Genomic DNA, 12,781 nt, shown 5'->3' on the forward strand with positions numbered 1-12,781 from the left:
CAAAACTGTGTGCTCTTGTGATGACTTTAGTTACTTTGTGGTGATAGTGTTTATGAAAGCCAGTTGAAATAAAAGTGTTAAAAATGGGAAGAAATAAAAGTAGTGTTTGAAAAGTGTACAACAAAAGAGGTGATAAAACTGTAGACTGCAAGTATTGTGGAAAACATTATAAATTTGCAAATGCCACAAAAATGTCTGAGCATATTGTTAAATGCTATAAATGCCCAGTGGACTTAAAAAACAGTACTTTAAGAGTTGGGAAGATAACACATCAGTTATAAATGTCACAAACAATTTAGAGACTGCTTCTGTGCCTTCATCCATGCAATCAAACTCAGATGTAGGCCTAATTACTGCAACATTGTCAGAAACATCACATCTAAACCTACCTGCCCTCAGTAGTAATACTAGTACAATACCTGTTTGGAATGCTAAAGCTAAACAAAAACAACAGGCAATGGGAATGTTTTTGGACAGCATGACTAATGAAGAGAATGCACCATAGGCGTACCCAGGGGGGGTGTTTTGGGGGTTCAAACCCCTCCCGAAATGAGGCAAGAAAATTATGAACACTCATGTCATTCGAGCTCAATTTCTAAACACAGAGCAACGAGAGAAATAACGTCACCAAGCAGCCCAATTGGTAAGTAAACGTAAACAAATTTGAATTGCAGTGGTTGTTTCTTGATAGGTTAGTCTAAATTCTCAAATCGCTGTGATTGGTCTATGGAATAATCAGTTCAACTCTACTTTGATTATGTTTTATATTTGCTTAGTAGAATTGGGCATTGAGTAACAGTAGTGATTGCGACCTAATTTCATACAAAACTCTATAAAAGTATTAAAAACGGGGGGGGGGGGGGAATTGGACTTTTTTGGTTGTTTTGTCAAGTCAGGTACTTTCATTTCAATACTGTACATCTGTAAGTATAACACGAAGAAAAAAGTTTGATGTCGAAAGGTGCGTAATTTTAAACGACTGTTACAAACATTGAAACGCTGAAATGTAAATTTCTCGCCTCAGATGAAAGGGACCTCGTTGAGTGCAACGTGCTGCGAAGTTATGTGTAGGTGTTTTTAGTGAATATTGTAATAGAACAATATATTTTAATATATATAATATACTAGCTGTCCGACCCAGCTTCGCACGGCTATACTAATGGGGAAAAAATGAGACTAAATATCCCATTTACAGTAATAATAAATGAAATAAAATGCAATTAATTTCAACAAAAATTTATTACTATGCTTTGTAATGTACCGGAGAGAAAACGAGTAGCACCGATGGTTTCCCGATACGTACAACTGATGTACCCGTACTTCGCTACGGAAGTCTACAGGCAGAACACTTGCGCCGCTCATTATACATGCCCTCCTTGTGGGTAAGCCACTGCCGCACCTCGAATGGAAAAAAAATCAAAGCAATGCTTGCTGCCATGGAGACGCAGAAGGCATAAACAATGCACAATCCCGCTGTCCCACTGTTTCCCGGGCTTAACCACCCTTGGGAGTTGATTTTCGGAAAACGTCATCCTGCATAACATGAGGAACATTACTGTCAAGTTCAAATCTGTAGGATATAAAATTGAAAAAAAGGGCAATATTTGATATTTAAAGTCCCCATAAAATTTCAAAGGTGATGAGGACTGCACTAATAATGAATCAGTTGTTGCCATAGAAACGAATGAAGCATCAACAAAGTAACAACCATTGCCATAGTGATTTTCTACCAAAAACTGGAATTTTGATATTTTACACCCCCAAAACTCCCTTTGGGAGCTGATTTTCGGAAAATCATATCTTAGTGAGCATCTACATACATCACAAAATGAGTAACTTAGCTAAGTTTCAATCGGTTGAAAGATTTCAAGTCAATCGTAATGAGTCAGTCAGTGGTATTTCGCACAAATATTTTTTTAAAATTAAATAATTTTACATAAAATAATAATTAAATATTTACAGAAATATGCCTCGAATTGAAAAAAAAATCAATCTAAGCGATGCCCGTTGCATGAAGATGCAGAAGGCATAAACAATGCAAAATCCCGTTGTCATGGAGATGGAGTACCCACTGTTGCCAGTGCTTAACCACCCTTGGGAGCCGATTTCCGGAAAACGCTGTCATTAATCGAAATAAAATGTAGCTTATATATTAAGTTAGACAAAGTTACAAATATTTGTGCGAAATTTCATTAAAATCATACAGTAGTTTCGGAAATTAGTTCGGACAAACATCGTGACACGAGATTTTTATATATAAAGATTTAATTCTGTTTTGCTACACTTGAATTGTAAAGCCTGAATTACAACAGGCCGTTGCATCCGTCCGTCAGCCACCAAGCGATATACAACTTCACTTCACTTCACTTCACTGCTTGGATTTGGACTTGAACGGTATCCGTTTAGCCAGAAATATCAATTTAATTATTCTTTTTCATCATCTTTTATCGCAAGTGTATATTTTGAATAAGTCTCAATTTTACTCCCATGCCTTACCCGGGACTCGAACCCAGAACCTCTTCCACCATAAGCCGGTGTGCATCCGACTCCGCTACGGAGGTCGGCTGGCGATTTACAACACTCCGCTCGTCCGTCATAATATTTCTCCATGTCAATGCTGACAACTGTTGAAAAAATTAACAATTTGGGGAAAAAAATTATCATATGTAATTATATTACTTAAAATATTATGTAAAGTAAGTAGGTACTTGAAACTCATTAAACTCGGAGTGTTTTTTTTTTTCGGTATGTATTTTCACATTTCCAGAGTTACCATACATAATTATAATACTTCCGTGACTTAGACCATTTTTGTTTCAAAAAAGAGCTTTCGAAATGTGTCTAAACGTAAGCTAAGAAATTATTTTGTAATCAGCTAAACAGTTAAACAAAATTTAATACATTTTAATATAATATTTGATATGCAAACACCTAGAAGACATAAGGAGGTTATAGTTTCATCCGTTCACCCGTCAAAAGTATAAAGTTACCAAGCTTTAGACGGACGAGTGGATGACATTTTGCAGTCCATCTTATTTGGTGCAGGTCACGTAATTGACAGACGGATGACGGATGGACGGGCTATTGTAATTCCGGCCTTAGTTGCTAACACCCTTACAATCAATTTATACAGCAATTATTCTATTGTCATGCCGTCAGCTTATTAGGAATAAGTTTGTAAAGTACGTACGTAAATTCGTTAAGTTAACTAATTATATATATATCTCTTTTTGGGATTTTTGTAGGTATTTTAATATTGTAATGTGAATTTACTTAAGTTAATTGAAAGAAAAATTACGTACAAATTACATATCAACAATAGCCCAGGTGAAAAAATGAAATGTGAGACTATTCTATTTATTTACTCAAGAAATAATTAATTTTTGGTGTTTATGCAGTTTTTCCTAAAAATCTGGAAGAACACCCCCCGAAAAAAATTCCTGGGTACGCCTATGGAATGCACACTTGAATACGATGCTTGCAAAAGCTATATATGTTCGTGGGGTAGCCCTTTCATTAGTTGAACATCCCTTGTGAATAGATTTTTTCAAAGCAGTGAAACCAGCTTATAAGCTTCCCACACAAAAGTCTCTGGCTACGACACATTTAGATGAACAGTATGTTGAAATGTAGACACTACTATCTGCAGAATTACAAAGTGCGAAATATCTAAATCTGCACTGTGATGGGTGGAGCAACGTTCGTAATGAAGGCATCATAAATTTTGTTTTGACTAAACCAGAACCAGTATTTGTTTATTTTATATGCACAAAAGAAAACAGACACACAAGTGAATATCTTGAAACGTAATTTCATCTGTTATTGAAAAATATGGGCCCGAAAAATTTCTTGTTGCAATAGGAGACAATGCAGCAAATATGCAAAAAGCTTTCACATTAGTGCAACAAAAGTTTGATCCTTTAGAATGTTTGGCCTATACCCTGCATTTGTTATGTAATGATATTCTGAAATGTAAGTCTGCCGGAACATTTATGGCAACTGTTGTTGACATAGTCAAAACAATAAAAAATACACAGGTTTTAAATACTTTATTGGAAAAAATTAAATCAGAAAGGAATTGTAATGTAAGTTTGAAGTTGCGTGTAAAACTCGCTGGGGGAGTTACCTTCAGTGCCTTGAAAGTCTTCTCGACTGTAAAGTTAGTCTTCAGATCTTATCAGTAAATGAAAACACAACTTCTTGATGAAGCTGTATTTTGGGTCAGGGTCAAAAAAATGAGCAATATTTTAAAACCAATAGTTTCATGGATTACTATACTAGAATCCAATGACTGTAACATTCACAAGGTTTACAAAGCATTCAGTGAAATCGAAAACAAGCTAGTTGACTTACTTCCACAATCCCCTTTATCAGCTTCAGAAGAGTCTAGTATTTTAGTGAAGTTAAAATCGAGGAAGGCTAACAGTATACAAACCTAACATTATGTTGCTACCCTTTTGGATCCATCAACGTCACTTTCTGACAAAAGAAGAGCAGGTAGATGGCATGGAATTCATCCACTCTCTTTGCATTAACATGAAAGCTGACGTGGTGAATGTTATGAAAGACTTAGCTAATTATCGGTCCAAGGAGGACTTGTGGGGTAAGAAATTCATATGGATAAGTGTGGAAACATTGAATCCAGTATCATGGTGGCGGGGATTATTTGGAACCACAGAGTTATCAGAAGTGGCTGTTTGAATTTTAACAGCTCCAGTAACATCTGCAGCCACCGAGAGATCCTTCAATACATTCTCGTGGATTCATAGCAAGAAAAGGAATCGCCTCACAACTTCTAGGGCAGGTAAAATTACCTACTTGTCCCACAACTGGAAGCTAATGCAAAAGCAGAACTCATCTCAGTGACAGCAAGATAACCAGAGGAAATATTCCAAAGATGTAAGCTTATCTGAAGTCCCAGCATGCTCTTCCTCTATGCAAGTACATAGTACATGCAGAGAATCAAAGGTACTGTCAGTTTTATTTATATAATTTATTTATTTATTTAATTATTTTGTGACATGCCCATTAGACTGACTTTTTTTAAATTATTTATTTAAAGCTTCAAGCGAAAGTTAAGCAGTATCAGTTCAAATGATGCAGACGAAACTGACTCCGAAGCATGTGAAGAAATTACCTAAGTTGAGTCAGATAACGAAACTTCTGAAGATGAATAAATTGCTTCGAACTATTATAGTGCACCATAATTTGACATTTCTGCAAGTTGCAATGAAATTACTACCTATATTATAATTGTTCATCTCTGTTGTAGGTAGTTTTAGTAATTAGATTAGATATTGGTCGAGATCGTAAATTCCAGAGTATTCCATGTCTTTAGTCATTTAATACTGTATTAAGGCCTATCAAGTGAAAATTAATTAAATATGCATAGTATTATGTGAAACACTTTTTTTTTTTCCCAAAATGGGAATTTTCCCGGGAAAATTCCCAGGGAATTTTCCCAATATTTAGTTTCCCGGTAACAATCCCATCACTAGGCACACACACCAGCACGTAGGCGCACTCCTGGCCATGCACACGCACCGGCACATATGCACACTCCTGGCTAGGTGCAAACACCAGCACGTGTGCACACTTCTGGTTAGGCACACACACTGGCACGTAGGCACACTCCTGGCCAGGCACAAACACAGGCACGTGGGTGCACTCCTGGCTGGGTGCAAACACCGGCATGTGTGCACACTTCTGGTTGGGCACACATAGGGATGGGTAAATGTCCAAAATTTTATCTATCTGAAATTTTCCTGGAAATTTTCATGGAAACTTTCCAAAAACCGAAAAACACAGGAAATTTTAGGAAACTTTGATGTTGGTTTATAAATAACCATTTCAGAGAATTAGACATGTGACTGTCTCTACTGTATGAAATTTTCATATTGTAAAATACAATATTCATAGTTGCAGTATTAAGAGGACATTAAAATATCTTTCGTTAGCGATGTAGAATTTACTGTGGGTGCTGTTCTAAATTAATTTCAACATTTAGTTGGAATTATTCTTTTTACAAATACAGTTCACAAATTCATTGCAAGTAGGCCTAATCAGTTTTTAAATCTGAAAATTATTTAATCAGCTGCTTTCAACATTACAAAAAGCTAATGTAGTGGAAGAAAAATTAAGGTAAAGAATACTTAACTGCAGATTTAAAAGAAATGATTCCTTCTGAAAAAACAATTACCTGGTCAATAACAGTTAAAATATTTGACTACATAGATTTGAAAATATTAACACTATATTATTACAATTTATCAACTGATTGGAAATAAAGACAAATAAGTTGTAACAAATATAACACTAAAAAAAATATTGATCAACAATTAGTTGCATTCATAATAAGAAATAATACATATGTTACAGTTTTAACTGAATTGGAAACAAACATGTCCTTATTTAAGTCATATTGGGTTTTATAAACTAATGAAATCATCATTGTCCTCATAACTGAAATCTGTTTTCTTCCTCTTCTGTTTCATTGTTAGAACAAGATGCACTGTCTTCTTTTAAAACACACTGTGGTAGTTTTTTATTCTGCTATACTTTCTCACATTTGTCTTCCACAATGACAGTAATAGAATCTTTCCTTTCCAATTTTTCAATGTCCTCCAGGATGTGGTGACACAATTTCCAGTTGTGGGCAATGAATGATATTTTACCTGCTCTTTCAGTGGTCAAGCGGTTTCTTAGTTTTGTATGTATACTATCATGTGTACTGAAAGACCTCTCTGTAGCAGCAGAGGTTACTGGCATACCTAAGATTCTGTTTTCTACTTTTGACAGCTGTGTATGACCACACAGACCTTTCCACCAAGTACAGGGTTCAATTTTACCTTTTTCAAGCACCATCCAAAGAAATTCTTTGGCCCACATACCTTCTCTACTTCGGTACTGAGCTAACTCTGTTAAAACTATACCTTATTCAATGTGTTTCATATCGGTTGAAATTTTGCATATATACTCAACAGCACTCAACTGTTACAGCTAAAAAAAATTCAATGTTTCCCAATGTTTCCACTTTTTTTCAAAGTTTCCATGAGGTGTGTAAATTTTCCATTTTTGAAAGTTTTCTGCAGGAAATTTCCGACTGGAAACTTTCCACTACCCATCACTAGGCACACACACTGGCACGTAGGCGCACTCCTGGCCATGCACACACACCGGCACATATGCACACTCCTGGCTGGGTGCAAACACCAGCACGTGTGCACACTTCTGGTTAGGCACACACACTGGCACGTAGGCGCACTCCTGGCCATGCACATGCACCGGCACATTTGCACACTCCTGGCTGGGTGCAAACACCAGCACGTGTCCACACTTCTGGTTAGACACACACACCAGCACGTAGGCGCACTCCTGGCCATGCACACGCACCGTCACATATGCACACTCCTGGCTGGGTGCAAACACCAGCACGTGTGCACACTTCTGGTTAGGCACACACACTGGCACGTAGGCGCACTCCTGGCCATGCACACGCACCGGCACATATGCACACTCCTGGCTGGGTGCAAACACCAGCACGTGTGCACACTTCTGGTTAGGCACACACACTGGCACGTAGGCGCACTCCTGGCCAGGCACAAACACAGGCACGTGGGTGCACTCCTGGCTGGGTGCAAACACCGGCATGTGTGCACACTTCTGGTTGGGCACACACACTGGCACGTAGGCGCACTCCTGGCCATGCACACACACCGGCACATATGCACACTCCTGGCTGGGTGCAAACACCAGCACGTGTGCACACTTCTGGTTAGGCACACACACTGGCACGTAGGCGCACTCCTGGCCATGCACACGCACCGGCACATATGCACACTCCTGGCTGGGTGCAAACACCAGCACGTGTCCACACTTCTGGTTAGGCACACACACCAGCACGTAGGCGCACTCCTGGCCATGCACACGCACCATCACATATGCACACTCCTGGCTGGGTGCAAACACCAGCACGTGTGCACACTTCTGGTTAGGCACACACACTGGCACGTAGGCGCACTCCTGGCCATGCACACGCACCGGCACATATGCACACTCCTGGCTGGGTGCAAACACCAGCACGTGTGCACACTTCTGGTTAGGCACACACACTGGCACGTAGGTGCACTCCTGGCCAGGCACACAGACTGGCACGTAGGCGCACTCCTGGCCATGCACATGCACCAGCACATATGCACACTCCTGGCTGGGTGGAAACACCAGCACGTGTGAACACTTCTGGTTAGGCACACACACCAGCACGTAGGCGCACTCCTGGCCATGCACACGCACCGTCACATATGCACACTCCTGGCTGGGTGCAAACACCAGCACGTGTGCACACTTCTGGTTAGGCACACACACTGGCACGTAGGCGCACTCCTGGCCATGCACACGCACCGGCACATATGCACACTCCTGGCTGGGTGCAAACACCAGCACGTGTGCACACTTCTGGTTGGGCACACACACCAGCACGTTTAGCTGAACCAAGTCAACAATTTTTCAACTTCATCGTGCTTCCAGTTTTTATTTTGTTTTTAAAAACACTTTGCCACATTTAGTAAAACATTTCACAATTCGTGATGATGACATTGAAATAAATTAAATAACTGTTTATCAGCAGTAGAAAACATTTCGTTTTTTATTCTTGTCTCTGTAGAATAGTTGGCAAACTAAAATATTGTAGGGCTACGTACGTACATCTGAAAGCACACTAGATTGGTAAGGAATGGAAGGATATGCAACAGACACGTAACTGCGACGTTATGTACCTTTGATATATTGAATACACAGCATTAGCCAGCACTAATGTGTAGCAGTAGTTTTCCATACAATCTTACTTAAACAATCTGCATCCATGGTACAGCAGTGATTGTAAACTAAATTGCACGTAAAGTATAAAGTAATCCTTTTAACATGTTAAACTTCACAGATGGAATAATTGTTAGAATAGGTAGTTAGGTTTTTAAACTTTTTTTTCACATATTGAAATTTATAAAGCAAACATTATAAGCAGGAAATGCACTATTAGTGAAACATTATATGCAGATAATAAATATATGTATTCCCCTTATGCTGAAAAAGTTGGGACATAAAAATTAAGACGTTATAAGCTGGAACATTATAACAGGGTTCTACTGTACATGCTTAAAGTGCACCTCTGTGATGATGTTTGGCCGTCAAGGGACGGGTACACAGACACGGCTCCCGTAGCCCTGGTGGGCTGGTTGGCTCTGGCTAGGGACGTTCCTGCACCGATATCTGCGACTATCATTCTCAAGAATCTCTGTGATTGCCACTCAAGCTTTTGAGTTCAGAAATATTCTTAAACAGTTTCAATTGTTCATACTACGTATAGTGATAATACAATTTTTTAACCTTTGTTTACTTGTAAAAGCTACTGAAAACTACTTCAAGCATGTATTTCAGCTGCTTAATACTAAAATTTATGTTTATATAAGTATTGTGATTGTTTTATCATTATGGCGTACAGAAAAAATTCTTATATTTAAACCTTTGCAGTGGAATGCATATTGAAAACAGAAAGACTTCTGAAAATTTAAAGGACACCAAATAATAAGAACACTAAACAGTTTTTGTCCTCACACTCAGAGGGTGTGTTGCTATGTACTTTCCCAATAGTATGGAGTGTGGTTTTCATAGCGTTCCACGGCATTCCATGATTGTTGTTAGCGATCAAACTCAGTCTCTGTTTCTGTATTTTTCACAGAGCTGAAGTCGAAGAGATTGAGCTGAAGGTTGCAAAGGAACGAGAAAAATACCAGGACTCTACTCTCGACAAGTTTGATGGAGTCTCCACTATTCCTTACATAACTATAAATGATAAGGTAAATCTCACATGTGTTACCATCAGTTAGTTTGTAGCTGACTTGGAGACAAGGGTTTGCGGGATTCTTGCTTTTCATAATATTAATTAGGTTTGTAGGCACGTTGGAATGACAACATTAATTAAATGGTATATTTGTCTTGACCAGTGTATTGAACACTTTTGTAGTGCACCTGTATATTACGTACATATTTTGCTTAGGTGATAAGCTAATAATGTTAAGGGTGCAAGAATTTAATCATACGTACCAAAAAATAATGATGTATCTCAACCTCAGGAAAGGTTAGGTTGTTTGGGCAACCTTGACTTCTGGGGTTTGCTATGCGCCAGAACTAATAATAGACAAGGCATATCATTGTCTTCTGCGCATATATCAGCTTGGCTTACGACTTGCTAGTGGAACTGTCTATTTTAACTGATGTAGAAAAGACATGTGTGTTTGTTTACTTTAATAATGCTGCTTCAGCATACATAAAATTAATGATTGTGAAGTGGTAATTTAATGCAGTACATATTTAAATGCACTAGTAATGAATTATAAAATATTTTCTACATTGAAACTTAAACATATGAAGCACTGTGAGATTCTATAAGTTATAATCTCAATCAGGGGCGCAACAACAAAATTTCCAAAGGGAGGGTCAATATACCATTTTATAAAGAATCATCTATCCCCCCTATTGGAACGGAGAAAATTGGTATTTCAAGGTGTAAAATGGTGCTATTTAAGCAGTTTTATTATCTAAAAATTGATTACACAGCACTTTCTTTGCCCCCGTTTGCCCCCACTTCAAGGTTTCAGAGGGGGGGCAAAATACCATTGCCTCCCTCCCCCCCCCCCCTGTTGTTGCGCCCCTGATCTCAATCTGAACAGTGTGCCAGCTGTGCCCGCCACGACACGAGTGTTTGACTGCGCAGCGCCAGTGCGAGAGCGCGGTGTGTGGTGTGCGCAGATGACGCTGGTGAGGCAGGAGGCGTGCTACCGGCTGCTGCTGGAGGCGGAGACGGCCATCGACAACGTGCTGGTGCAGAGCGAGGTGCCGCTCCACCTGCTGGACGTCGACAAGAACTCTGCCGTCGTCAGCTACAGCGAGTGCGACCCCGCGGTCAGCCAAGCTCTCAACCCTGACTATAGCACTGAATCATGTTGGCAAAGTAAAGTATTTGTGCGATGTTTTTGCAAGCGACCGTAAGGGTCTTCGGTGGCTGTGATCGCAACACGTCACGTTCATGTGACGAGGTCTTGGAGTTGATCCCGCATCGTGGCGTGACACAGAGTTACCAGCACAGAGCCGGTGTCCAAATCTTGGAGGTCCTTTCGCATGGAGCCTTTCTGCATAACTGTGCGGTGTAAAACTCAAAAGCTAAATTAAATTTTTTTTATTATGTTTGAGCTTTAATTTGAAAGTCTGTGGAAAAATAAGCTTGTTTAGGAACATCACATTTGAAATAGCCTTATTACCGTACCTGTACTTACAAAGAAAGAGTCTTGAAAAATTTATTTTACTGGCAGATATGTAAATTACTTAATGTAGGCCTAGTTGGCAGCAACTTGGTTGTCTTGAAGCCCGAGAGCCAAGACAGTTGAGCACAGGTAGCAGCAGTAAGGTTGTAGGGTGGGACGTACGTTCTTCTTGATTCCCCTCCTTCCTTCTTACAACCCATGCACAAGAGAAGCTATGACTGGTGGAGTGGTGGGCACTCTAGTGTCTGAAGTGTAGAAGGAGGTTGTGTAGGACGCTCCCCAGAAAATACTGTAGTCTGTGACCCTAACTGAACAGCGTAGTTAGTCAATATAATTTCTATAAATTGTGTTGTGGAGTGTGCAGTTAGCACATGGCTAAGGGTAATAAATACTGAAGAACTTTGTATTAAGTTGTGATACAAAATGTGATCAGTATTTTTGAATGGTACTACTTAAATGTAAACTATTAATAAGGCTGTTGGAGTGTCAAGCATAAACGATTCATGCATTGTTGTTGACGTAACCTGAACTACATGAACTGCTAACATTTCTGTTGTCTAGCACGAGCTAACGCTGGGGAGATGTAGTACAGAAGATGAAAAACAGTCTACGGTAGTAAAAAATGTAGCAGGATGATCGCTGTACACTCCCGAGATATTTAATTCAAACCTACCTCAAGTTTTTAAATATAAATTTGGGTATTGAAATCTTAGAGCATTACCGCAATTATGATTAATACCTGCCTGAAGGAATCTTCTCTGTGTGCTGAGCCCTCACTGGTAGTTCAGTTGGAGTGTGGTTCTCAAGACAATTCAGGTTCCTTTCTAGGTGAGGTCAAAACTAAGTAGTTTTTTTTTTTTTTTTTTTTTTTCGCAAATACGAAATATTGTGGGCGTTGCCGTGATCCAGTTGGTTTTCCCGGGGTACTCGTCTTTCTGCATTCTTGCGTGTCTATCAGTGCTCCATTCACACATCACCGCCTCTCGTGAGCTGGATGGTGGTCAGATGTCTAAGTCCTAGTGTGCATGTGCTTGAGGCAACAAGGCAGCACGTCACGTGCGTTGCAGAGCGGGAACTGCGTGCTGGTGACGTACCGCTGCCAGGCCAACACGACGCGCCTGGAGCTGAAGGTGCGCACGGTGGAGGGCCAGCACGGCACGCTGCGCGCCTACGTCACGCCCCTGGTGCAGCCCAAGTGCTGCCAGCTGCGCCTGTACCGCGTCCGGCCGCTGTCCCTGCACGCCCGCTGCCATGCCGTGGACGAGGCCAGGTGAGTCCAGCCTCGCACTTGCCACCAGTCAGATTTGCCCGGCTAAAGATCACCTAAAACAATTCTGTATGAGTTTTCCGACATACAGGGGCGTAGCCAGGGGGGGGGGGGGGTTTAGGGGTTCAACACCCCCCCCCCCCCTCCCCCCCTAGCACCAAATATTTAATTAATTTCTTATTCATCACTCAAACAAATT

The 12,781-nt window shown here is 40.2% G+C and overlaps 1 protein-coding gene across 5 annotated transcripts in view; it reads left to right on the plus strand.

The window, feature by feature from the left end:
• The window catches only part of LOC134536659 (Bardet-Biedl syndrome 7 protein homolog), an 88,973-nt gene that overhangs the window by 47,769 nt on the left and 28,423 nt on the right, over positions 1 to 12,781 (plus strand). For 3 of the 5 annotated variants that reach the window (XM_063376474.1, XM_063376476.1, XM_063376475.1), the window contains exons 10-12: positions 9,734 to 9,851; positions 10,804 to 10,956; positions 12,383 to 12,585. In XM_063376474.1, coding sequence (XP_063232544.1) covers positions 9,734 to 9,851; positions 10,804 to 10,956; positions 12,383 to 12,585 — 474 coding nt within the window. Of the gene's footprint in view, positions 1 to 9,733; positions 9,852 to 10,803; positions 11,006 to 12,382; positions 12,586 to 12,781 lie in introns of all 5 variants that reach the window. The other 2 variants (XR_010075833.1, XM_063376477.1) reach the window with 1 other exon arrangement.

This window comes from Bacillus rossius, chromosome 11 (assembly GCF_032445375.1).
Source record: "Bacillus rossius redtenbacheri isolate Brsri chromosome 11, Brsri_v3, whole genome shotgun sequence".
NCBI classification, from domain to species: domain Eukaryota; kingdom Metazoa; phylum Arthropoda; class Insecta; order Phasmatodea; family Bacillidae; genus Bacillus; species Bacillus rossius.